We start from the raw sequence: 27,513 nt of genomic DNA, 5'->3' as shown, positions 1-27,513 counted from the left end.
ATCGCGCCAACCAGGCTCTGCTGAGCTAGAAAAAGGAGCTTAACAGCTCCCAGCAATTTTTGAACCCTGCATAATTCGAGGAAAATAAGAACTGTTGAAGGGAGTTCGAAAGTTAAACCTATTCTGCCTCAAAAACATCCCTTTTGCTGGGGTAAACTGCAGCCCGACTGTTGTACATCCAGGCATTCTGCCCTCCCGACCCCCCAACATGCCATCGATACTGGAGGTAAAACGAAGGCCATGAATGCACATCATTGGGGTGGGAGCAAGCCTGATTTGCATATGGTCTTTCCCCCTTTGTAATGGCTTGGCAAGCGAAGAACGATGGTCTGGGGGATTGCCCAGAGCAATGCCAGAGATTAAGATTAATTCAAAACCTTTCAGCCATCACCTCTTGTTTTGCATGAATGCACACCAGGCATAAGGAAGTTGGGGTTTAGGACGAGATGAAGCGGGAGTCATAGGGGATGGGATAGTTATTTGTGCAACAGCAGAGATTCCAGTCTGAATTTGGAATGCCCGTCACAGATTATAAGAACCACCTTTCAGCTGACGTAGAGAGCCAAACGAACTTAATTGGTGCAATATATTGGCGTCAGCATCGTGGGCCTGCATCGCTGAATCCCTAAGGTAATCACCTCGGGGGTGGTGGATTTTTTTTTTTTTTTTAATTACCCATTAAAGTGCATTGAAATGACATTACATAGGGGGCAAAAAAAGCAATCTGGTTTCTTTGCAGTGCAGACTTACGTTTGTCGTCTTCTTGTAATAATCAATGTGGTGAATGTCTCGCGCTAAGCCAAAGTCAGCAATCTTCATGACACTGTCTTCCGTTACCAAAACGTTTCTGGCCGCAAGGTCCCGGTGGATGCACTGAAACAGCAAAAACCACACTCTGTTGGGGGTTTTCTCAAGTATTTTAACAGAAACTGTGCTGCCCTAGTCAGCAGTTCCTGCGCATGCTTTTATCCAATGTTAAAAAGATATTGATGCATGAGCAGTAACCATTCTCAAACTAAGCCAACAAACACATTTGGGTTCAGGGAGGTACCATTTCAATAGCCAACCGAGAGCTGGATAAATGCCAACTAAAAGGCCAACTCCATAGGATAGCCAGATACGTAGAACAAGAAACACAGAGTAAGACATAAAACCCATTAACCCAAAAGCTCAAATTTCTGCATTATGTACATCTCACACAAAACCCACGCAACCACCTCTCTGCACAGCAAATAGCTTGTACTGCACCACAGGGCAACAACACACATATAACGCACACCTACATCACATGAGGACTCAACGCAGTGAAAACCTGTTGGGACAAAGCTGTTCAGGATCTGTGGCTTCTAACGGTTTCCGTGTTGCTGCATCTAGCTAATGGCAAAATAATAGAAGCAGTGACAGTATATTTATCTGTCCCCGAACTATATAACTGTACACTCAAGTTCTTCATGTATACGAGAGCATGTGTCCCAAAGTGCCGATCGCACGTGTGGTTCATGTCGAACGCTGAAAAGTTATGGTGTCTATTGACATCAGTACCATGGCTCCTTGGCGCTCTAATCAATATTGTCAATTGAGGTGTCTTTAGTTGCAGCCTGGGGCTCTGCATCCACTCTGAGGTAGATTTGTACCGCACCTGGCCTGTAGGGCTCGCTGTGGGGGTACCTCTTGACATACTTGTCAACCATTGGAGCACTGGGAATTGGTGCAAAATAGCATGGGCGACAGCAGCGTCTCCTGGCTTTCTTCCGTGTCATGTAAACTTCCCCATCCCTCTTCAAACTGAGCTGAAGCTGCCAACAGGACACCAACTTTTTCTCACTTTCCTACTCCCTCTTCACCCTACTAAGCTCCAACCCTCCTTGTTTGCAGATCCGTGAGAGCCTGGGGACCAATTCCGTTGGTGAAGGTGCACGGTACACAGTACAAATTACCTTTAACATTAAGTAGGGAGCAGTCCTAAACTGGGTTCAATACATAAATAAAAACCCAGACAAAGAGCAATCTAGGATTCTGGTCATTTTGAAAAATAAAAAGGCATGATCCATCTATGCCTAACCAAGTGTACTTTTTCACTTTTTAAACCAAAACACCTACAGGGACCTCCCAAACTATAGGATGCAATCCTTGCAGGGCATACAACACGAGTCACTGTTCACTCAATGACAACGCAGTTTGTCCCCTGCATTGCAAATGCTCAACTGGTGCCCGGGAAGCGGGTGTCCACTATATACAGTAGTGACTGACCTATTTATTGCCAATTTGAAAGAGGCCAACTAACAGCTGGAGAGTTGGCGAAAAAGGGGGTAGGGGCACGCCTCAAGGGAATGGGTTGGTCTGGCCGCTATCCTCCCAGAGGGTGGGTGGATAAGATTGCCCAGGCTCGCCCTTCCCTCAGACCTGGCATTTCCTCAAAGCATAACTATAGGTCTGCCTGACACAAAAGGTTAGGGACTACAGAATTCAGCATGCCAAAGAATGGTCAGATTCTAAAAGGGAAAATGGCAAACGTGAATGAGTTGCAAAGCATTAGACTGGAACACTACGTGGGAGGTCAGAGCACAGAAAAGGGTTGTTTTAAAGCCAACGTTACGCAGCCCCTTCAACACGGGAATATTAAAAAGGCAACCCGTGGATTTAGCAGAAAACAGAACTGAATTAATGAGAGAAACCACTACCCTCATGCAGTACTTGGGCACGCCGTTCACAGGTAGGAGGGACAGCAGATGCAGCTTACTTTCAAAATGCTGAACAAGACAGAGCTGTATAACTCAGGTATTTGCAGACCCAAAATGGTACCAATGGCCCAGAGACCATTTAAAGGCTCGAAGCCAAACATTAAGCCCATTAATACCTGACCAATGCCAACTAATACATAATGTAAGCATGTTTGGGGCAAAACCAATTCGGAAACAAACTTGCTCAAGGGAAAGACCAGTCCTGGGCCTGCTTAGAGAACCAGGCACCGACCCAAAACCATAGAAATGGGTGGAAACCTTCAGTGAGGAGTGGGTGGAATCGGACCAGATTTAATTCGCTCGCTGGGTACATGGGCAGCCGGCTATATGGAAACAGATAGTGCACATACTTTCTGTTGTGCAGCAGTTTCTCTGGCAAGGATAGGCCAAAGGTTATACCTTCAAGAGCTGGCAACACATTTAAGAGAAACTGGGGGACAGGTCCCACCCACCAATCAGGATACCAGGAGGAATGCCTGAGGATGGGGCCATTTCTTGAAGAACCAGTACCTGGCACTCCTTGCCCACCGCATTGCAGCTGTCTGCACCAACTTTCAGTGCTATGTGGATGATACACAGCTCATTTCCAGGATACCCTCAGCCTCCTCCTCCCCTCCCCTCATCTCTGACTGTCCGCTATCCAGGAGTGGTGTGCCGCCAATGACCGCTGCCTTAATGGCAGTAAGACTGAGATCCTACTTATCGGCACACCCACTCCCTCCTTCCCTGCAGCTCTCTGGCCGGCCTCCCTTGGTCCACTTCCTGTTCCCACCAGCAAGGCAAACAATCTTGTGGTTATCTTCGACTCCACACTATCCTTCTCTCCTCACATCTCTGATGTCTCTAAGAAGTCACACTGCCAGCTGCACCTCCTCAGAGGTATTCTTCCTTTCCTCTCCTTTCCCCCCAGAAGCTCACTGTCTCCAGAGCCCTGGTTCTCTCTAGGCTGGACTATTGTAACAGCCTCTATCTAAATCTGCCTGCTTCTACTCTCCGCCCTTTGCAACTTATCCAGAACAGGACTGCGAGACTTGTCCTTGGCCACAAGCCCAGGGATCGTATCTCTCCAGGATTGAAATCTCTGCACTGGCTCCTAGTGGCTGCAAGGATCAAGTTAAAAATCCTCTGCATTTTCCACAAGGCCTACTGGGGCCGGAGGCCGAATTACCTTCAACTCTCTCTTCCCAGATATCTTCCTTCTCAAGCTCTTCGCTCATCTGCCTCCAACTCCCTCAGAGTCAGTCGCTTCTCCAAGCAACGAGTTGGTGGTCGATCTCTCTCTTCGACCTGGGCCTCCCTCTGGAACAGCCTTCCTGCCTCCCTGAAACTTGGTGAACCATCTCCGGTTCCGTAAGCACCTCAAAACCTTCCTCTTTGCTTTTGCTTTCTCTCCCTCTCTGCCCTGCGGAATTCCGGGCTAAATCTGCACTGGTCAAACCTGCCCATCCTGTCTGATTCGGGCGCAAGCACCTCCATTTGCACACCTGCACTGCCTACCCTGGCAACCCTGCACCTAGGGACTGTTTCTGCCTCTCTACAGTCCCCCTACCAGCATTTATGTCTGCACTTACCTTGCACTTGCCACCATCTGGCTGTTTTTATCATCTTATTTATTCTACTACCTCAATGGGTAGTAGAATAAACAAGTACTGCACTTTCCCCTCTCCCCCACTCCCTTGCACTTGCGTGCTCTGAATGACACTGGGCCTAGTAGGATCGTGGTCTGTCGTTCCTTTGTCCCCCCCCTTGCCTCGTTGCACTTTGAAACACTTGTGTTTAGGCACGTTATAAATGCCATATTATATAAGAACCCACCTAGAGAACCCCTTGCATTAGCGTGAAAAAAAATTATTGCGGCGTCCTGAAAATGGCCCTGAACGTGGGTGAGGAGAGCTATCCATTATTGTCAAGAGTATTGACGGAGAACGAAACCAAAGGTCGCAGAGAAATCAGAAGAGATGTGTGTCGAGAGAAACAGGAGGCAGAGAAGAGGTTGAAGAATCGGTTATGACCAAAGAGCCTGCCAAAAGGCAAAAGTGAGCGGCCTCAGGCAGCAACCACTCAAGATATACGTGGTGTGAGAAGGTCCACATTTGCTTTTGATGTGGCATGACTTCATTTGCTTGAAGACGGTTTTCTTTGGGGTAACTGTAGAGACTTGTTTGGCACTTCAAGGTGATCAATCCAATGTCAGGCCAGCTATCGGGTTTATTTAGTTACAAATGGCCTCTTGCACCGTTTTTAATCTTGTGCTTTGGGCTATATTACATGTTTGTGTCCTTTAAAAGCAATTAGTTCCACAATTACATTTTATGGTCAACAGAAGCCATTATCTAGCCCCTGTTTTTACCCATGTGAGCAGCAGAGTAGTTGCACCAGCGTTGGTAGTTTGGCCCTTGGCAAATCACAAAGATCGTAATTTTTCTTATTGGACTACTTCACACACATTTGCACGAGTCGCGTCAATTTTAAACACCGAATTGAAGTCTCTTACATTGGCAATTGGAACGGAACTTCCCCGACATGTGGTGCAGGTCATCGCAACGGCTCAAAGCAAAGGAATCGGATTTAAGGTTCGGAGTCCAGTTTGAGCTGGATTTCACCAAACAATCTCAATAGTAACTATGCACATCAAGGTGCCAGACTTGCCAAATTTCACAAAATTAGTATGGGCAATCCCCTCCTCTACCTTCCGCTTCCCAAGAACATTCCCCTGTATACACAAGCCAGCCCAGACATTAGCATTGCAGAATTTGACTTGTGCCACAAGCAATTAATATGCCTGGGCAATTCAGCCACCATCCCTCCAGGATTGCTCGTTCACGTTCTCAAGACTCCAAAGGATCCAACACTACCATTGTGCAAACGACACTATCCAAAAGTGCCCTGGAGACACACTACAGTGACTACAACACATTCTCCATAACTATGATCCACCTAGGCCTGGATGACAGTCACTCATGCTACCACAAAACATGCTTCGCCTGATGCATCGAACCCCCCCCCCCCGCCACCCTTCTGTTTTAGAACATTATTTTCCACTTTCCCACCCTCTAACCTCCACCACATAATTCTTTGCCCGCAGCAGACCAAGCCCTGAATGCCCCAGTTGGGGGCATGCTAGGCCACTGACAATCCTAGGGGCTCTGCTGCTGCAACTGCAACAGTAGCGATTCAGTGCTGTATAAAAGCAAAATAGCAACATGCTGGGACTTGTAGTTTATTCCATTATACGTGTAGACCTACAAATAAATGCTGATAAATTAAAACAAATGCTATTACGTAAAAAGCTAGTATGGGTTAAAAAGTGGACACCCAAGGCCAGAACTCTGCAAGAATCAAAGACTTACCTTAAATTGAACAGTGTGCAAGACTCCTTAACCATAAACACACACACGCAAAGAACATTTGGAGGCAGCGAATATATGTGTTTTGGGCGAGTTAGAAGACCCAAGAAGGCTGGCCAGACCAACCCTCACTCCCGCATACCTTCTTAGAAGCGAGATACTCCATTCCCCGGGCCACTTGGTAGGCACAAGACACCAGATCTTTGAAGGAAAGCATGTCCTTGGACACAAGGATGGGATTGTAACAGTATTCCATGCCAGGAGGCCGACGTGCCCGCAAGTACTCGCGCAGGTTCCCTTTCGACGCGTACTCCACAATAACGTAGAGGGGACCTGCATTAAAAAAAAATAATAAATAAGTTTTAACTATCTAACCAGACAAGAGTATAGTACATGTTTCCACTACATGGTTACACTCGTCTTCTTTAACATGCTTTCAGCATTCCATCTTACATATCTAGAAGAAACATTTATTTAAACAAGTTCTCAATTGCAATGCAAGCACAGGCAATGCACTCGACTTGCAGTAAGCATGCCGAGTCATTTCAAAAGCTAGATTTTGTATGAAACTTGTCAATGAGCATTCCAGAAGGGGCTTACAATACCACAGGAGTGGGCCCTTCAGTGGTCTCGTTATGCCACCACAGAAAGTTCCTACTGCTGCAAGTTTCAGAATCAGGTTACTGCCTTGCATAATTTTCTTACTACAACAAATTAGGTCAATTCTAATAAGGGGCTTACTTTGACACCTCTGCAGTGCAGGGGCGCACCCCCACTATTGAGGGGGGGTATCACCCTGTGTAGGTCGCTGAGTGGGAGGATTATCAGGGGACACTCCACATATTTGCAGGCACACAGCTCACTTTAAATTGGCCATTGATTCCATCGTAGGTGGACTCTTGACTAGATGGTTCCAGTTACCATAGGTTCAAGCATCATACATAATTCTAAAATTACATAAGCAATTCGCAGCTGGAGAAGCATTGGCTCAAGACCAAGCACTCCCAACTTCTCCTCTCATACAACCTCTGCTAATGTCAACAGTCATCGGAGGTTGGACGTCCATGGAGTAAGGGGTCATTGTGTTATTGGGACGGGCTGCACAACGTAAAGTGTAGCACATTGCCGCCTGTAGCAATGATGGGTTTAAGATTTGCCACTTTCTTCTAGGCAGCAATGGAAGCCCAAGAAGGGCCCAACAGCCGCTGGAGCACTCTTACCATCCTGTGTACAAGCACCAAGGAGGTTGATGATGTTCTTGTGCTTTCCAATCATCTTCATCATTTCCATCTCCGAGATCAGGTCCGACAAATCCTTTTCAGTCGCATCAGCTGAAGAAATGAAGAAAGGATGAAGCTGGATTAAATCATATCGGCTTCAGACGATTAAGTCAACAGTGATAAGGTGCAGGGCTACATAACACCTGGCTCACGGCATTCACATGTTTGCACAGGTAGGCCACCTTGTTGCAGGAGCGACCAAAGCAAGTGAACATATGCAAGGTCCATGATGTCAAACTAAGATAACTCCAGAACAAACTGTTCCACAGGTCCGGGATTACAAAACCTTGTCCAGGGCTCCCGCACAAGGAATGGGACCGTAAGATAGGAGGACTGTTGTTCTTTTTAACAGCATTCCCTAAACATTGGTTGGTGCGGGGGTTGGGGTCATTGAAATATCTAATTAAGTAGGAGTCAGCTGGTTCAATATACTGGAGGGTAGACAGGATTTATGTTGCATGTGTTCTAAAAAGTTATTAAAAAGTTATTAAAAAAAGCTTAAAGTATTTTCAAAGATCAGTTAATTTTGATGAACAAAAATGATTGCTCGTTTCCATCATCCTCTAGAAAATCAGGCAGTCATTTTAGGAATGGGTTGACAAAAACCTCTGGGCCAGCATTCTACATGCACACAAAAGCTTCCCCAGGAACTCGTGCCACCCCCAGAGGGCGTGCTTGGATGCAGGGGCAGCACCTGGTATCCGTTCGATGCCGCCACTCTACTCCGCCTCCAGTCACCCTAGTGACCAGGCGCTAGATGCAGCTCCTGGGATTTTGTGGTCTCAGAGGCACTGCCGCCAGCAGGACGCCCTTTGCATAGTTTTTACAACCCCCAAGGTCGAGGAAGAGTGAGGAGGATTTGCATTTTGTGGCACTCGCACACAGGATTTGGGGAGTTGGTTAAGTAAAAGGTAATTCGGGTTCTCTGCAATGGGTCTGGTGTCAACAAGCTCAAGACCTCACCTCCCGAGACTCCATCTCAGCTTCCCTATCCTCCATTGGCTGGCTTCCCTTTCACTCCCAACTTAAATTTCATTTTCTCTGCCTAGTCTTCAAATCTCTCCATGATCTTGCTCCCCCTCATCTCTCTTCCCTTCCCTTCCCTTCTCTCTTTCTACACTCCCTCTCGCTCCCTTCGTTCCGCTGACCACTTCCTCCCCACTGTTCCTCCCTCCCCTTGTGCCTCCTCCCATTTCCGCTTCTTCCAACTCCTAGCTCCCCCCTCCACTGGAACTCCGCTTTATTCCTACCTGTTCCTCATTCCGCACGTCGCTTAAATCTCTCCTTCTCCAATCCCCGCCATGATACCCCCCTCCCCCTTCTCGCTCCCCCTCTCCCACCCTTTCCCTCAATCCTGTCCCTCCTCTTCCCCCTCCACCCCCATCCTCCCTCTGCCTCCCAGCTCTACTCCACTACTCTCTCCCTTCCCTTCTGTCTAATTGCTCTACATACTGTTTTGTTGGTCCGATTCAAAATTTGCTTCTACTGTTACTGTTATTTTGTTATTGTTAAATGTATCCTGTTAAAATGTGCAGCGCTTTGGTGTAAAGCGCTATATAAACTTAATACAAATACAAGTCACCCAACTATTAATGGCATTGTCTTGGATTCATTATATATTTGCTTACAGTGCTTGGTTTTAGGTTTCATTATGGTTATGATTTTCTGAAGAATTTAATTGTGTGAAAAAAATACATTTGGCCTTTTTAGGCCCCCAATCATGAGTTTGATGCAAGTATAATAATACTAATAATAATAAATAAAAATAATGAGTACATTATATGGGAAGTTAGGGTGTTGGCAGGTGGTGGCAGAGGGACCATACTTTTGCAAGTTAGGAGTAAAATGATTTTTTTTAAGAAGTAAACAAATGTATGTTTTGTTGACTGGGGTATTTAAATAAAAATGCCTTTTAATTTTAGAAACAGGTCCCACAGTGCCAAGAGACCATGAAAACGGCAGCCGGGTGCCATTACGTACCCAATAACAGACAACACTTGCAATGACCGATGAAACAATGGCCCTGTAGGCTGCAAAGTACAGTTAACCCTAAAAATTCTAAGTTGAAGAAAGGAAACATCACAATTTCAAAACAAGGACTTACATTTTAACATCTTCACTGCTACTTTCGTCACTCGGTTTGGTTTCTCCTTGTCGAGGCCAATCGCTTCCGCCATCACAACCTGGCCAAAGCATCCCTCCCCGAGAGGCTTGCCCAGGATTAATCTGAAACGCAAGAGCAGAAGGGCGACGAGTCGTCAGCACTGAACGCTGGATCCACAATCACACAGCATTACTAAGAGCCTCACTGGTGTTGGAGAAGGCTTCTTGGAAAGGGAAGGGAAGGGCCCACAGGTCACTTTTTAGGACAGCAGAGATGTACAATATGATTGTAATGTCTATACCCGAAGCTAATTTGGACCGAGCAGGTAAACAAGTGTCCTTGTACTTATGTGTTGCAAATAAGGAGAGGGGACGCACTTCCACGAATAACACTCCAAAAAAGTTGAAAACAAACTATCTGCTACACGCTTTAGTTAGACTGAAAATACTGCACCCTACAAATCCACATGTCCTAAATGGATGTAGAACCGACAAGAAAGGGTGGCCATTCTTTTACCGAAAGGATCGACTGTTGTCAAAGGAGTACAAAGGGCAGGTCTTGGGGCAGAAGAGCCACCAAGCACTGGAGGGTGAATGCAGAGTGGCAGGAAGCGATCATGTGAAAAGTCAATTATCAGATGCTCAATAAGTGAACAAAAATGGCAAGCAGACAGCAAAGGCAGCCACGATGGGATATTCCACTAATACACAACCCGGAATAACAAAAACAAGACGCAGAAGGCAAAGTAACTTTGAAAAAAAGAAAAAATGATCCAGGCACAGTCTTCAAAAGCGCACCAAGATCCCTGAAGCAAATTGGTTACAGTTGAAGTTCCCCACAACTACTCCTAAAGTTAATCTTCCTGATATATCGAAACGCATGAAAAAGTGTCTTGCCTCTTGCTTATCCAATGGTGTATGTACACCAACAAACCATCAACACAAAAACGAAAAAGAATGCATTCTCATCAGCAACAGACCGCCCTTCACGTCCACCTATGCATATATCGTACATGAACCTGGAAGAGAGATGCACCAGCTCACAACCTGTATTAAAATCACCCGGCTTCGACATGGACAGTAGCTTACAATCTCGCATGATCAGGAGAACGCACAAGGCCCAGTCGCAAGCTTTCTCTGCACTGAACTATTAAACCTTACCTACCAAAACCAGATGAGCTAGAATCCAAGACTACCAGCCAACATTGTCCACATGGGCATCAGACGACACCCGGGTGCACGGCAATATGACCAACCTGCACTGGCTGGTCCTGCAAGCTCTCAATGTGCATGGATTTCTCCATCACTTACTGTAACGTAACCACTCCAACATACCAAGAACAGAAGGCGGCCACCCCTGTTGGTCAATGCAGAAGAGAATGCCATAGGAGACGCCAAAAGGCAATCTTCAAAACGGGAATACAGGCATTGCTTCTGTTCTCATGGGCTCTGAAACAATATTGTACACCAGACAGATTTTTCCAAGCACTCTTGCAACTTAAGTAGTTTGATACATCTGTAAAAGAAATTGCCCCATTTTCGCGCTAATGAACTTCCTGACGGTGAGCACCCTGGATACTAGTTTAGGTCAGCTAGGGCAGTGGATCTACCTACTTGGACCCCTCCCCGAGTTCCTTGCGCAATGTCTGAACTATTTCCTCCCACATTTTGTGTCGAGAGGATAGCTCAGCGGCAACGTCTTCACCTTGGAAGCAAGACAATACGGAGCAACGCAGGTTCGATTCACGGGTCCGCGCTTAGAAACCTCTGGGTATTAAGCGCGTTATAAATAACCAATCATATCATATAAACGCCCACTTCCCACACCAGTGTTGGGGTCCCGGCTTAAACGGTGACGACTCTGCACATCAACCACCAGACTAGTCTTAACGGCCGACGATGTGTGCAAGTCATCAAGAACACCTTGGCATCAGCGAACTATAAGGTTAAGTGGATTCAATAAAATGTTCACATTTAAAGGACAATGCTTTCTGAAAATAATTTCCCTCATGTCATTGGAATGCTTTTGGGAACAATCCTCCGAAAAGTTCCCTTCTGTCCAAATATGAGCGGTCACATTTTATTACTTGACTTCCACCTCTACCCATACCCCCACAGTGGTACAATGCCAATTACCCCCGGTACCTTCTTCTAGTTATAGAGTTTACCACACCGTCAACTGTTGGAAAGTTGACTATGGTCATCCTATGCATTTAACTCTTTAAGGCAATGACTTATTCTTCAGTTAAAAGCCCTTCTCACAGTGCAACTTTCTGCCTAAAAGCGTTCTTTCAGCCCCCCCCCCACAAAATCACGCTGCCCCATAGCCACTCCCAGAAAGTCACGTTCACATAATCACCTGTCTCGTGAGAACTCCCAGCGAGGGTCTTCTGGTAGCTCGTACTCTGAGACACCGGACAGCATTGGGCTACCACTGGATGAGAGCCGAGAGGGTCGCACAAGCATAACCCCAGAGTTCATGGAAGAGCTAGAATCAGCAGATACCTACAATGGAGACACGTGCAACAGAAGGTAGAGGTTACCTTTTGGAGGGAAAAAAAAACAGCACACAATACAAAAAAATAAAAAATAAATAAAAAAAACAGAAGGTCAAGACATACATAGCATAGATAAATGGCTTACAACAGGCCATACCTCTAGGAAGGATCTACGCTGAAATTCCAAGCATTGAGGGCTCCTCAGACAATCACAAAGCAGGTCACAACTAGACACAAGTTGATGCTGCCCCGTCCAGGATAGAGAAACACGGTTTCAGGATAGCCCAATCACTGCTTAAAATCATGAGGCAGAAAATCCCTGCAGTGCCTAGAAAACTGGCTGCCAGCACTGTAACCACCCAATCCCACTCCTTGTCAGCAGAGCCCTTCTCTCATCCCTCGGATCTGCAGGGACGTAATGCCCGTACTAAGACATTACCGCACAACCTACCACAAAAGGATTGGGTTAACATAGGAGACGTGGGAGTTAGGAACTATGCAGTACCTCGCATGCCAGTGCCCACTCAGTAAACTTGCAAAGAGGGTTCCTCCTTTAGTGTTGAAGCAACGCATCAGTCATAACACTTTAAATGCTAAAACCATGGAAAAGCCCTGGAAAGTAAAGTAGAGTAGCATGCCAGCATCATCTTCATGGAAAACTCACTGGAGGGAAAAGTTGCCAGAAAAGGTTGGCCATTGCAAAAGGAGGCGTAGCCAGATCTGCTCAGACACTGTGCAGACATTAGGGGAGAGGAAGATGCGAAGGAGATTCTCCTTTGGAGAGAGTTCAACCCAGTGGATCAGGGATATCCACAATTGAAGCCCTGGAGAATATAGTAACATCGAAGGGAAAGGCATCCTCATCCTCTATGAAGACAATTTGCCAGTGTGAAAACCACTACCTACAAGCATTTAACATCGGAGAGCCAGTCATACTGTGATCAGGAGGTTGCCAGTCAACCACAAATACTCGCCTCCTCTTCTCAGACAGAGACCGCAAGAACAAAGGCCAAACAGATTTTCAAACAATGACACCCACACAAGGTAAAAAATAAAAAAAAAGTTTCCCACAGGAATTGACATGGCAATGCTCCAGACACCAATTCTACTTCAAATGTTTAAGGAGAAGATGCAAGGTGGGAGTGGGGGTGGAGGGTTGGATTGTTGGCAGGGGGCTGTGGGGGGTGAGGGGCGGAGGAACTCTCCAAGCATGGACCGCAGAAACCAATACGGCCACAACCAGTGCTTAATTTGTAAAACAAAAAAGTGCCAGGGCCCAAATATTTTCTAGCACTCCTGTGACACTGCAGATGGCCAGTTCCCCACGACTGCTGCCACCACCCATAGCTGCTCCCACAGTGTCTATATATTTGGGGTTACACTACAGCTGACACCTGCTCATTGTGGTTGATGGATGCACTGACCATCACCACTTCATAATTAAAGCGCGTCTGAGACAATAAGTGCCAGAGCTCAACAATAAGTGCCAGGGCTGAGCCCTGGCAAACACCCGCACAAATTATGCACTGGCCATAACTATCCCCAAAGGAGCCAAAAAAAAACCAAAAAACTGGGAGATGCAACCTGTTCCCGTGTCTTTCTTCACCCACCGGCCAACAAAGTGTTTACGGAGAATGACTGCACTGGTCTAAATTTCACAGTGAAGATGGAAGTGAAAAGAGAGGGCAGCAAGATCACAGATGGGATAAAACAGGTAAATGTTTCCATAGCGAAGTTTGGGTTAGTCTACAGTGGCCATGCTTTAACAAACTAAACCTACAACTCGCCTGTGGAGTCCTGAAAAGGATCGCACCAAGAGGTGCCCGCTCTATGACCCAAATCATACAAGTATTCACGAGGACAGATCACCATGTTCAAGACCCAAAGAGAAAAGCGGTTCTAAAATGCCCAGAGCCCAGCTGGGGCAGGATGACAATCTATGTGAGATGGAAGGAGGGCTGCTGATGCTAAACAGCCAATCTTGCAACATTGGACATAACATTGGCACAAACACCAGACTGCCACTGTACCTTTGGGTACAAGACCCAATATGGGAGCATAGAACAGTGATAAGTGTGAACATCCCATGGACACCAAGAAATGTAGGACTCTGGTTTTAGAGGCCAGAGTTTCAAATTAAGACAAATCAAAAAGACTTCAGGAAAAGGAGATTGTTTTCCAACCTTGGACACCAGGGAAATTAGAAGTCATGAATCATGGTCCAGTGTAGCCAGCTTGTCCCCATACCACCTTAAAACCTCTGAAGCAGTTAAGACTGAAGCAGTTAAGAAGAACCTCTTCCCTGGAGGGACTTTTATATGTATATACAAACCGTAATGCAATGGGGACACACTGGTTTGAAAGAGTATATGCTGCCGAAAGTGTCTGCTAAATGGTCACCTAGTGTATCATTAATGGGGCGTTAATACTCAAGGAACTGGCAAAAGCGGTAAATGGGCCTGGATAAACAACCACAAAAACTCGCAATACACCCTTATCCAGACTACATGTAATTTGTCACCTCACTATCCAAGCTGGCGATGGCCTTACAAAACGTCATTTCTCATGATCCAACAGTGCCCACTTATGGCTTGGCATCGGATAGGGAACAAAAATGTCAATGCCAATAGACACAGTAATGGGTTTTATGCAGCACGTTATGTTATGTTATTTTGCATTTATATAGCGCCTTATATACCATTGGTATGGTCTGAAGGCGCTGGTAGGTTGAACGCCCTTGGGAACCAAAGTTCATGTCAGTAGAGAGTGTAGAGTCCAAAGGTGCGTGTGAGCAACAGGTATGTGTGCAGCAGGTGCGGAATTCATGTAGTAGCAGCTTGATAGCGGTAGGTGTGGTGGTTGAGATCAGGAGTATGTGTTCTCTCTTGCAGGATTTATCCAGACCGAGTGTGGCTGCGTTAGGCCTGAGGAGAACGCCTGGCTGGGGGGTGTGTAACCAGCAGTGTTTACATAGAGTGATGGGGAGTGAGCACGAGATGTTGATATGAGAACAGTTATACCGAATGGTGTCATAGTATCTCTGTGTTGTAGTTGTGTGGTGGTGTAAAGAAGAGTAAGCGTGGGGTGTGGTATGATGGGATGTATGTTCTTTCAAATGTTCCCTGCATTCCAAGGCATATCATGTACGTCACGCAATTCTATGCAATCAAGTCCGTTCTATGCTCTTTTATTCGTTTCAGGCGTTCGAGATCAGGTGTTTCACTCATCCGCTCTACACACTCATCCGCTCTACACGCGCATCATCCAGTCTACACGCGCATCATCCAGTCTGGTTTGTCAGAGGCGAGGAGGTCAAAGATGGAGTGTTGTTTTTTTACTACGGATCGGGCATTAAATAGGATACAGTTCACATCGGCAGGCGAGGTTGGTCTTGGAGCTGGAGCGGAGGGGAGTGGTGGCAGAGAGTGGAGACTGGCGAGGGAGAGGGGTAGGCTGGGTGATGCTCGATGGGAATAGTGGGCGAGCAGAAAAATTGGCGGGCTTCGGGCGGGATTGGGTGGCAACGTGTTTTAGGATGATCGGGTCTGGATCGGGTGATTTGAGGGTGGCGTGTGGGCGGTTAGGAGTTACAGTTGCAGTTGATGAGAAATCGAGGGAGAGGGGTTTCAGGAAGGGTGAACCCGCGGTGGAAGGAGGTGATTGCGGGAATGAGGTGCTGGGTCGAGACAGGGGAGGCGATGAGTGCTGGTAGATTGAGGGGGACCAGGTACGTTTTCTGATTGGGGTGTGAGAGAGGGTGGGGGGGATCAGAGGGGGAGAGGGATGCAGCTTCGGTTCTTGCTAGGGCTAGGAGTGCGTTTTTTAGGGAGGGGAAGAGGGTGCGGTCGGGGGAAGGTGGCGGGGGTTTGTGGGCAATGTGGGGGGGTGGATGATTGCTGGACTGGGTGTGCCTGTTATGATATTGAGGGGAGCTGGCATGGTTAACATTGGGCTGTAGGTGGTGGGGTTCGTGGGAGGAGTGGTTTTAGGGTGGATGGTTCGCCATCGTGCCCCTCTGTCTTGGTGTTTGGAGAGGGGGATGGCAGGGAATGCGAAAGGTGGTCATATCCGATAAACTCTGGTGAAGTCTGTGTACTCATGCTTAGTACAAGCTTTTAGGTGGAATTTGGGAGGGCTGTCTAATTGCGGTTTTAGATTCAGTGGGGGCACACTTTTAGGCTCACTTCCAAGTTCGATTTGCACAGAGATGATATTAGATTATTAGGTGCACATCTAGGTTTGACTGCGCAGAGGTGATATTAGGCTAGGTACCATTAGGAATACTTCTACATTCAACTGTATATAGAGATGGTATTAGGTTTACCTCTAGATTCAATTTTGTATAGATGGGATATTCGACTATTAGACAACTAGATGCAGTTCTAAATTCAACTTTCACAGAGAGGCTATTGGGCACATTTTAAATTCAACTTTGCCCAGGGGTGTTATAGGGCACACTTCTAAATTCAACTTCTAATGCACTTTTAGATTCAATCTTTCAAAGAGAGGCTATTGGGCACAATTCTAATTTCAGCTTCTAATGTACTTCTAAATTCAGCTTTCACAGCGAGGCTATTGGCACTTCTAAAATCAACTTTGCACAGGGGTGTTATAGGGCACAGTTCTAAATTCAATTTACAGAGAGGCTATTGGGCACAATTCTAACTTCAACTTCTAATGCATTTTTTAATTCAACTTTCACAGAGAGGCTATTTGGCGCACTTCTAAATTCAACTTCTAGTGCACGTCTAATTTCAACTATCACAGAGAGTTTATTGGGCACATTTTAAGCTCAACGTTCATGGAGAGGCCATTGGGCACAGTTTCAAATCAACTTTCACAGATAGGCTAAATTCGACTTCTAATGCACTTCTAAGTTCAACTATGACAGAGGGGCTATTGGGCACACTTTAGATTCAACTTCTAATGCACTTTTAAATTCAATTTTCACAGAGAGGCTATTGGGTACACATCTGAAATGTTGAGTATAGAGAGGTAGGGTAGTATGGCGAGAAGTAATTGCTTCTGTCCCCGCCCTTTCCCCACTTACTTATTGTTGGCTTCTCGCTTCTCCTGCGGATACCTGCAGATAGGACCTGGCAACGTCACTGTAGGAGCCGTCCTTTGCCCCAGGTCCTTAGCCGATGGGCTGCTGGGCAGAGGGCTGCCCTGGGAGGACTAGCAATGAGAGGTGGACCCTCTCGTCAGGACCAATCAGGGTCGGTGGGCGGGATGGGAGGCGGGAGGTGGGAGACCAGGAAGCGGGGAACGAACAAGGGCTGGCAAGGCTTATCAGAGGCAGGTAGCAGGGAAAACCACGGTGCCAGTGGGGCCTAGGGGTGTAAAATCAGCCAAAGGGCCTAAAAAACAAAGCAAACTCACTGGATGGAGGACAGCGGCGAAATGCTGGATTCCACCATCTTCTAAGCTCAGTGATAGAGGTCATCATTAGCCAATTTAAAGGAAGAAATGGTCAAATCGGCCCGGAATTGAACTGGATGGCCCATTACATGCTAATATCTGGGGCACGTGCATTACTCACTGAGCTTTATTGCCGAGTGCGGTTTCAGCACTAAATAAGCATAACAATGGCTTAAGGTAAGGAGATGGAACAAGGCACTTGATTCAGCCCTACCCCCACAAAATGTAATGAAGTGTCTTTCTGTGACACTACTTTAGACAGGAGAACTTCGGTACGGTTGAGAAGCACTAAGAACAATTATCTTTGGGAGGAGAGAAAATTGCACATTGCTTTTCCCCACCTATATGCGATCATGTATTAATGATTTATAATGCCATGAGACTTTGCACTGATCGAATACATAATGCTCAAGTTTATATCAATGCCCTGCTGTTTGGATGTAACATTGCACACCATGGTTCTCAGTGGTCAACGGTATACTTTCAGGTAGTGGTATTATTTTAGGAACGTTTGATTTGATGGAAATTTAGACTTCAAACTTTCATAGAAAAAAGGGTTTCAAACCCCCTCTCTACTTACCGTGACCTGTCTTCGCAAGGGGATGCTCTTGACTAGCTTGTGCACGGCTGGCTGGCTGTTGAAGTCAGTCTTTTTGGGGGTACTCTTCATTTTGTAGATGATGACCGTGACCAGCATGCAGGCGATGAGGAAAGCCCCCGTGCAGTAAATGATTACCTCGAGGTAAAGTTGGGAGGTCATGATCACAGGCTTCTCTGAAATGGCTGCGTCAGTGGGAAGACAGCATTAATAACACGACCCGGTCCAATAGCCAACACCAAAGGAGTAATCAACACAACTACCATTGACGCCATCCCCCTCCCCCGAATCCCATTCATCCCCACAATGCCGATAACCCTGGGGGTCACTAACAAGCGTTATTTGGAGTACCTGCATCCGATTAAGAACACAAAAAAGGGACAAATGCATTCACTGCTTTACACAGTCACCTCTGGGCAGCCACAATAATCACTGCATCCGAGGGTGCTGGCCAAGCATCAAACATTCTGGCAGGACCATGCAAAGCTGAAGCCGATTACAGCCCAAACGCAGATGTTGGAAGCATACAGTAAAGGAATGGCCTGCTTTTGAGGAACAAAATGCCTTCAAAGTCGACCTGACTTTACTAACTGGGTTTGAACATCTGCACTGTGATTGCAATCTAAGCCTTCAAATAAAATCTGCTCTACACATTCCATATTCACTAGAGGAAGCTTCTTGTCCCGGGATCAGGATTTTCTGCATTAAATCACGCTGGGGGAAAACCGAAGGCAGAGGGGACACAGTACTGGGATCCTGCATTTGTGCGCATATTGGCTGGACAGGCCTCTGGTTTTGGGCTTCTTCGATGTGAACTAAGGGACTTGAGCTGTTGTGCAAGGATGGCTTTTGAGTGAACATGACCCTTTCCTTTTAAAATGAGACAAAGGGTGATGCCAGGAGAGGAACACTATTCGGAGGAAGGAAGGCAAGGAGCTAGAGAAATCAAAATCATTATTTCATTTTATTTTGACTTGAATAAGTAAAAAATCATTAAACATTTTAATCACTTACATTTATAAAAAAACATCCTCTATGTCACACATCCATTCAATCTAACTAATTTCCTAAAACATTCGATTTTTTAAAGATATTCAAAAAGAATATACAATTCATTTCCAATATAGAATTAGTAATAGTTCATTCTCCGGATACGTTGTCTGGAATGAACTATTACTAATTGTATATTGGAAATGAATTATATATTCTTTTTGAATAGCTTTAAAAAATTGAATGTTTTAGGAAATTATTTAGATTGAATGAATGTATGGATGGATGTGTGACATAGGATGTTTTTTTATAAATGTAAGTGATTAAAATGTTTAATGATTTTTTACATATTCAAGGCAAAATAAAATGAAATAATGATTTGATTTCTCTAGCTCCTTGCCTTCCTTCCTCCGAATAGTGTTCCTCTCCTGGCATCACCTTTTGTCTCATTGTATTTTCTCACCTCAAGGTGCCAGTGAATGTTGAGGTTCCCCACCTTGGGTTTTGTACCTTTCCTCTTAAAGCCATGCTGGGAGCAGAATCTCCAGACAATGCAAACTGCGACATGGGCCACAAATGTACGGCAAGCATTGCGTATGGCACCAATTGTCTTCCTGGGATGTTTGCTGCAAAGTCCCTTAATACAAAAGGAAAAGCCTTTCCAAGAATCTTATCCTCATTAATATTTCACAGTTCTTCATGTGCAAATCCTACTGCTTTCGATTTGAGCATGGGAGTAATGAAACCCTTCTTAAAGAGCTCCTGACCAGAAACGTCTCCTGTAGTTCCCAGCATGCGCCGTCTACAGAACATGCTCCGGACGTTAGAACCGTCTGCTTAGAAGAACATTGCGTCCTGTCCTTTGCAGACTCCTGCAAAAGGAATTCACTGGAATAATAAAGGCTGGAAAAAATTAAGCTGAGAGTCGAAGCCCTGAGGGGGCTCAGAGTTACAGCTCCAAAGCGCCATCCTCTAATCAGCTAAATGGCTGCCCTTCTCGGAAAAGGAAAAAACAGATTAAGGCAAAACCTCACAAATTGCTGCGCTGCATTTCTCAACTCAGCCCGGAAATATACGTTTGGATCTTTGTATATGTACCAGATGATCATTTTGGTACGGCACCAGGAAGTAACGTTTTTGGGTCTCGATAGCACAAGCAGAGGAAGTATATGTCCTTGGGCCTCTCCAAAGGTCATAAAAAGGAAATTCTAGCATATGAAAAGGGATGGCCTAGATAACCAATGTCATGGTCGACAGTTCTCAATCACTCGGCAAGATTTCCTAGCTGGCTATGGATTGTGAGATCCTTTTTCTATGTACCTGTTGAATGCTCCCCCATATATAGCAGATACTATTTATCTTTTGGACTGATGTCAAGTTTAAAATGCATGAAATACATACCTTTGTTGACATTCAGAGGACTAGTGTCAAAGGAGAGGATGCAGAGTTACCAGGCAACCGATGCTCACTGAAGGTAGAGCACCATAGCTCTCCTTCCATTGAAGCAACTGTACAAAGGCATCTATGGACGAATTCACATCACCATGTTGTACCACAGCCAACATCTGCGCAAGTGGTTCAAAGTATGGTCCGTTGAGAGCAACGACCTGTTGATTAGAGGTTTTACTGTTGGGAGCCTTCTCTGTAGTTTGTAGGCTGTCACCCACTCATGACCGGGACATCAAAGAATGGTGTTGTGGTGGGCCAAGTCTTGATAATGACATAGGATTTTAGGCATGGTGTGTCGGGGGTTCACCATCTTACTTTTATGGCATATACCACGTGCGTGAACTGAATTATTTCCAGGCGAAGATCAGAAAACAGAACCACAATTCGGTTGATTCAAGCGTTCAGGTGGATTTTTCACCAGAACTAAACTCCTGCAAATAGAGCTGTGGCGTTGGTATCAAAAGTGGGACCCTGCGTATGTTATAAGAGGAAGGACAAGAACGTGGAGGATTCCTGCGGTACAACAGATGATACTGGTAGCTCCAAGAGGAAGGTCGCAATATCCACTCGATAATTGAGATATCAGGGGCTAATCAGGAGTGCATAAAAAACGAGATGCGTCCGTACGGTGTTGTATGGGACTTTAAAAACATCATCCGGATTTAAAGATAAGGTACATGGTCAGCAATTACGCATTTTAATTGGCTAGCGGTCAACCCAAGTGGAGAGCAAGAGTATTTCCAACATTCTCTAATGCATGGACCTGCAACCTTTGGTTCTCCTGATGTTTTGAATTACAACTCATCTGTTCTAGCCAGGATAGTCAGCAGTGAGGGATCATGGGAGTTGCAGTCCAACACATCTGGAGATACAAAGGTTGCAGTCCAGGTCAAAATCCTGACTGATCGATGCCGAGATCTCCACGAACTGCCAAATGTGGAAATCAACATTTTAGTAGATGCGATAACCTGGGCACACCAGAGATTGGATGGTGGTTGGCTAGGAGAGTCGGCCAAAAAGACTGCGTGCAAAAGGGAGGAATACATGATTAATAGGGAACAGGCTAGTGTTGAGGAAGGAGCCACTGACTGATAAAAATGAACAATGCTAGGAAATCTGCGTATTAACTGCAGTGTCATTGGAATGCCTTTTATGGGTACGCAAGGATGGGCCAGCCTAGCACAAGCCATGTGGATCACCTAAGATGGCTGCTCAGCATGGTGTTCTGGGGGTGACACCTTCTTGGCAATCTGATATTTAAGCTAAGTAGAAGGCAGGGAAGGGTCACCACATCTGCATCACCAGCCAGCATAAAATGCTCTGCACGACCTAGCTTGAATGCTCTGCCTAAGGCAGCTCCAGCAGAACGGAGTTTGCACGGTCCTTACTGGCCTTAGTATGTGCCAACAGTTGTTTGGTAATGTTGGCACAACAGTGGCTGGAGTGCCTTCAGTCTATAGTGAGCAGAAGCCCTCTTTGCCAAGCCAGAAGACCAGGCAACCATTTACATTTAGATGGGAGGACTGCTCAAGGGCAACGCGCTCGCCTTGGAAGTAAGACGCGTAGCAACACAGGTTCGATCCCCGGTTCCACACTTAGAAAGCTCAGGGTAATAAGCAGGTTATAAATAACCAATGACAATTACAATCACTGAAGAATTGGTCATTTCAACGTTCTATTCCCCAGACTAGATTTTTGACACCTCTCCAGTTCGAGGCTGGACATGGAGATTGCCACACCGAGAAATGTTTTTGATGTTTGGTTAAGTAGGGTCAGCCAAGCTGGACTTCAAAAAATGCATACTGCAAAGCCAATGGAGAAGACCATGTGAAATAAGATCTATAGTTTACCCATGAACCAATTCTAGCAGGATCTTGGAGGCATTAGTGTGTGCCTCATTTCAATTGATCTAAAGTGGACAGGGACAAACAACTATCTTAACATTTTCTCTTCTTTAAACGGCTATGAAGGCAAGAGAAAGCATTGCTCATGCACTTTTAATGTTCCACTTCATCAATTTGTAACACAATCTTTTCGACTAGAAAGTAAAACTTGTCCGAGTCATGAATATTTGAAAGAATGAAAATAATGCGCAAATGAATAGCAAAAACACATTGACATACTATATACATACACTCAAGTGCACACAGCTTTGAAACAATGTCACCTTAGCAATGCAAGTGAAGTTTCATTCAACAATAAAATTGCACAGCATAACAATTGAACATGAGCAGTCTCAAAAAACCTCCCATCCAGAAAATAAAAGCACCTCAGAGAGAAACCAAGGAGAAGAACGAGCTTTGAAGAAAAGCAGTTTTCCTCTGAAGGCACCAGAGTGTGCATGACTGCAGGGAAGGCTGATAATCCAGAAAGGTTTGCCTATGCACAATGCCTTTCCCTAGGAGTCAATTATCAGCACCAGTCGCATTGATGCCAAACATCAACGGAGCGTGTCCCAAACCAGGACACGCCCAAGCGCCGCCCTACCATAGTCCAGTAACCCATGTACAGCAGTGCCTTCTGCACCACTGCCAGAATTCCCCATGCCAAATCGGTGCCATGTTCACGGTCTTTACAAAGCCACCACTGCTAGAACCTCTGCTTCTCAGCTGATATTAAGGTAATCGTCAGTGGGAAACTGGGGGAGAGGAAGACCGTGTCGGTCCTCCCTGTATTGAGCCATGACCATAAGACATGCTCAATATGCAGGGGCGGGGGTGGCAAACAGTTGCTAACATTTCGGGGAAAACGCTCATTATGCCCCAAAGCAGGGGACATCTCAAGCATTCCATGCTTGGAGCAACGGTTCATGGGATATCATTCCCTCAGATGTGGGCCTTAACTACCATTAAACATGGTTCATTATTCAGCACAGATTACGGGTGCTGGGATCGGTGGATTCTCTTCGAGCAGTTCAACACTCGACTCACTACTGCTATGCAGAATTATGAACCAATCATAACCCAAGTGGGTAGGTCCTGAAAATCTTAATGCCAGGCTTCCCGTTTGCATTTAAACAATATAACTTCAGAGACACAGGTGGTGGCCTTGGCGAGCATGGATGCCGCTGGCATTGGGGAATTGAATGGAGAACTGCAAGAAACAACATTAAGAAACATTACAACACCTGTATGCATTGCTTCGGCCAATGAGGGAGCCAATCTTTCAAGGTCCCATCCCTATATTTTAGTAGAACCATCATTTTGCATGTACCCAATTAAAGTACTGAATGATTGAATGGGAGACTTGCAACCCCTCCCTCCCCCGTGCTCCCAGAGGAAAGATCAACATGGATATCTAACAGACCAACATTGGAAAGGTCTTCATAAGAGCAAAAATAGCAGAACCCGCTTTTTTTTTTCTAGAGAAGCGTATTGCTTTTGTTCTACAGATGGCCCCCTCATTGGCAGGGATGCATACTTTATAAAAACAGAAAGGACAGTAAGGAGAACCGTATATACCTTCAAGAACGGTCAACCATGCAGAATGATGGGAGATCCCAATAGAGTTACCCGCCAAGCATGTATACTCCCCAGCATCCTCAAAAGAGACATTCCTCAAGTGGAGGACTTCCATTTCTTTGTCGGTTGTGTTAACGCCAGCTGTCTAGAAGATAAAAATGGAAGCAAAACGGACAAGCAGACGACATGAGACCTTCAAGGGAACTGGGTGACCATGCACCTCGAGAGTGCCATTTGCTGGGCCATCAAGTAGCAGAAAAGTAAAGACCCTGCTAAAGACCTTCAGAGCACCTGTTATCCAAGCCAACCTAAGGAGAGGTTGGTCCGTCAGTTAACCCTTCACCAAACTGAATCGCCTGCCCATCTGAACATGCTGGCGATGGGCAACATGGAAAAATGAAACTCGGGACAAATGGGGGGAGCTCAGTTTCGTTGGAGTACAGTACACACAGCAAAGGAAGAGGTTGGACACAGGAAAGACCAAAGGAGATTTAGAGGAGAATGTTTTTAACGCAGAGAAAAGACAAGTGAGCAGAAAGAATGGATACAGACCACAGTCAGGTTTGGACATCGATGGTTATGTGGTCGTTATTAGAAAAAGACCGTCAATGGCCTAGGGCAATTTGGAGACTGGGACAAACCCCGATTTCTCAATGAAATCAGGGGTTGTGATTTACTGATTTGTAGATTTTTTTAAAAAAAAGATTTTGAAGGGATAGTAGCAAACACAAGGATGCGGAAAGAGAAGAAACAGAACGAAACTGAACTGTAAACCCATTCAGAGTATTTTTCCATGGCTCCTTGTACCAGAAACGGAGCAGAAACAGGGAGAAATCAGAAGTTCCTTTCACCGCTAGGGACCGATTGTCCTACATTTGCCCATTTATGTGGGTTTGCTGGAGGGGTTTACCTTCTGGCACGGGTCTGCTGACAGTGAGCCACGCAGACTGGTTAGCTTCGCCAATATAATTGGAAACCTTACAAATGTACTGGCCGCTCTCAGCCTCTGTCACATTGTACAGGGTCAGCACTTCGGCATCCGAGCTATTAATCCCCGAATGCTAGAATAAACCAATACAGGAGGTCACATTGACACAGTGCGAAAGGGTTGCAGAGATTGAGAAGCAGTCAAACGTTACCACGAGCCGGTGGTTATCCTCCCCACCCCCACCCTCCACCCGAGCAGGACATGTCCTGTGCTCAGGGACAGCCTACATTAAACTATAAGCATTCACATTCAAGGACTCAGGCCATCAGGGATGACAGCACTAGATGCAGTCTAGAATCTTTTACAAAGGAAGCCCAGATAAAGGATTGCACACCAAAGCCCTTTTTAATGAGATAATTTGTTGAAACATAGCAGGGCTGGCTGTTTGCAAGACTGCCAACTTGAACGCCATTTTGCCCCGAACACTGGAAGGGCACAACATGGGACATTTCTTCATAATATTCTTAATACCATCTACAGGAAACTAATTCTTTTGTGAAAAATTCGTCGAAATTGGAACGTCTTTATAATCAAAAGAATACAGCCCCAAATTAGAAGAAATTTGTCACAAAACAAAAAGGCCGTGGTCTACCGTTTGAGACATTGGAGGCATTTCAGAATTTCACATATTAAAAAAAATACAAGTAAAGAAATATTTAAAACCGAACACTCGCAAACACTAACTTCATAGAGGCTTCATGCTAAGCTTGGAGGACAAGTGGGAGATGTTGCGCGGTGCCCACAGCAACGCAAACCACCCAGCACATTGACACCCCAGCAGCAAATCAAACGTTTGGCTCCAGAGAATTACTCATTCGGAGCTTAACATGTAGAAGGCAAGACTAGATGCCACAGCGGTCGTCATCAAACGACTCACGCAGTAGGTAGCACATGACCGCTTACTCTCACAGCCAGACGTTCTTACCGCTTGTGGCAGACATCAAACTCGTTGCCATGGCATTGAAGATCTAGAAGTTGCGCGATACAGAACTCCATCTTCTTGCAGATTTTAAATTGTTCTGGGTGAAACGCCTCATTAGAAGCAGAAAAGGCTTGGATGGGGCCATCGATTTACTCACCTTTTGGTAAAGCAAATTTGGCAAAGCAATTTTGGTTTTCCCCCCACTAATTGGGGAATGTGCACAACTCGGGAGGATAGCTCAGCGGCAACGTGCTCGCCTTGGAAGCAAGACGACACGCAGCAACACTGGTTTGATATCTGGGTCCGCGCTTAGAAACCTCTGGGTCTTAAGCGCGTTATGAATAACCAATCATATCACTGTAATTCAGCGTACTCCAAGTCAAACCCCACACAGTTCTGCACTAAATATCTTCCGCCACAATAATGTTACAGGGGGTGGGCGGATTGTTAAAATAAAACCTAGTTCTTGAAGGGGTTGCTTCAATGGCTTTTCACTGCTTGCAGAAACCTAAGTGCCCTTAATACCCCCCCCTAACATCCCATCACTGTGGGCAGTTCTAAGACACCTTGAGTAGAAGGGTCCAGCTAAGGGGGGGGGGTGCCAGTGCAATGGCTGTTAAACTGCCCTTTCTAAAGGGCTCCACAGCCCGGTGGGACCCCAGGACGAAGAAAGCAATCAGCCGCTTACCTTTAAGATCTGAACGAATGGCAAGCCATCGGGTCCAATCTTGCTCCCATTGACCTGGATATGCTTCAGCCACTGGATGTGGGGCTGTGGGTCACTGTACACTTTGCAAACAAAGTCCACATTGCTGCCCACCGGAACACTTTGGTTAGCAGGAAGCCCGGCCTGCAGGATGGGCCGGTGAGGTGACCGCTCTGGAAGAAAAAACACAAAAAAAAAAAGTGTAAACCGTGATGGTAGTTAGTTTTTGGTACACAGCTGAATTGTTTTTATGTGCATAGGAAAAAACATGGGCATATTGAATAGAGGCATTTTGGCAAAACGGTTTAAGCAACTGGTCCCCGAAAGTCTGCCCATAGGTAGACTACCTTACATTTTAACGCATATCCATAACTCAGCAGTGAATCGACAGCCACCACTTTCCATCGCGACTCAGCAGCAGAACGCCAAGTGTACTTTGCACCTGACCTTGCACCTGTTAATAGGAGATCTTTCACATCAAGGCATCATGGTTGCCCCTTCTGACCAACACGGGGGAGGAGGAGACCATGCATGCTCCCTTCCCGCCATCACTGAAGGGTAAGAAGCGAACAGAAAACTTCACAGCTCCAATGGGCATCCGTCACAAAAGAACAGTCTCATTTCTTCATAGATATCTCCCTCCTACCTTATGCCCATAATTACACCTGGGAGCGGGCCGTGGCGGCATGAAGGCACCACAGAAACGCTTAAATGAAAAAAACATTTCATAGCCTAATTTTCCACTTGTTGTACCTGATGTGGCACAGACTCAGTTTTGTGACCCATCCATCCATCGCTCAAGCCACCTACCAGTTATCAAGCATAGAGCTGGGCGATATATCGAATTTTGGAGATATATAGATAGATTTTCAAAATCAATATAGAATGAGAATATCGTTAACATTGAGATATATACATATGTATACATTACATACAATTTTATATTTACACAGCTGTGTATTCTCTAATAGGAAGAACCACCCTGTATGTGCACATTATTGTGATCAAG

At 45.7% G+C, this 27,513-nt stretch overlaps 1 protein-coding gene across 4 annotated transcripts in view; it reads right to left on the bottom strand.

Moving 5' to 3' along the window:
* FGFR1 (fibroblast growth factor receptor 1) overlaps positions 1–27,513 on the bottom strand; it is a 140,152-nt gene that overhangs the window by 7,584 nt on the left and 105,055 nt on the right. For 2 of the 4 annotated variants that reach the window (XM_069617932.1, XM_069617930.1), the window contains 8 exons: positions 26,487–26,677; positions 23,889–24,033; positions 17,971–18,173; positions 11,831–11,976; positions 9,473–9,594; positions 7,309–7,419; positions 6,231–6,421; positions 751–873 (listed from right to left, as the gene is read on the bottom strand). In XM_069617932.1, the coding sequence (XP_069474033.1) occupies positions 751–873; positions 6,231–6,421; positions 7,309–7,419; positions 9,473–9,594; positions 11,831–11,976; positions 17,971–18,173; positions 23,889–24,033; positions 26,487–26,677 (1,232 nt within the window). Of the gene's footprint in view, positions 1–750; positions 874–6,230; positions 6,422–7,308; positions 7,420–9,472; positions 9,595–11,830; positions 11,977–17,970; positions 18,174–23,888; positions 24,034–24,798; positions 24,950–26,486; positions 26,678–27,513 lie in introns of all 4 variants that reach the window. The other 2 variants (XM_069617929.1, XM_069617931.1) reach the window with 1 other exon arrangement.

Source organism: Ambystoma mexicanum, chromosome 10 (genome assembly GCF_040938575.1).
Source record: "Ambystoma mexicanum isolate Mex_15411 chromosome 10, UKY_AmexF1_1, whole genome shotgun sequence".
Classification (NCBI taxonomy): Eukaryota; Metazoa; Chordata; class Amphibia; order Caudata; family Ambystomatidae; genus Ambystoma; species Ambystoma mexicanum.
The sequence above is the reverse complement of the archived record's forward strand: the minus strand, read 5'-3'. Positions and strand labels throughout refer to the sequence as shown.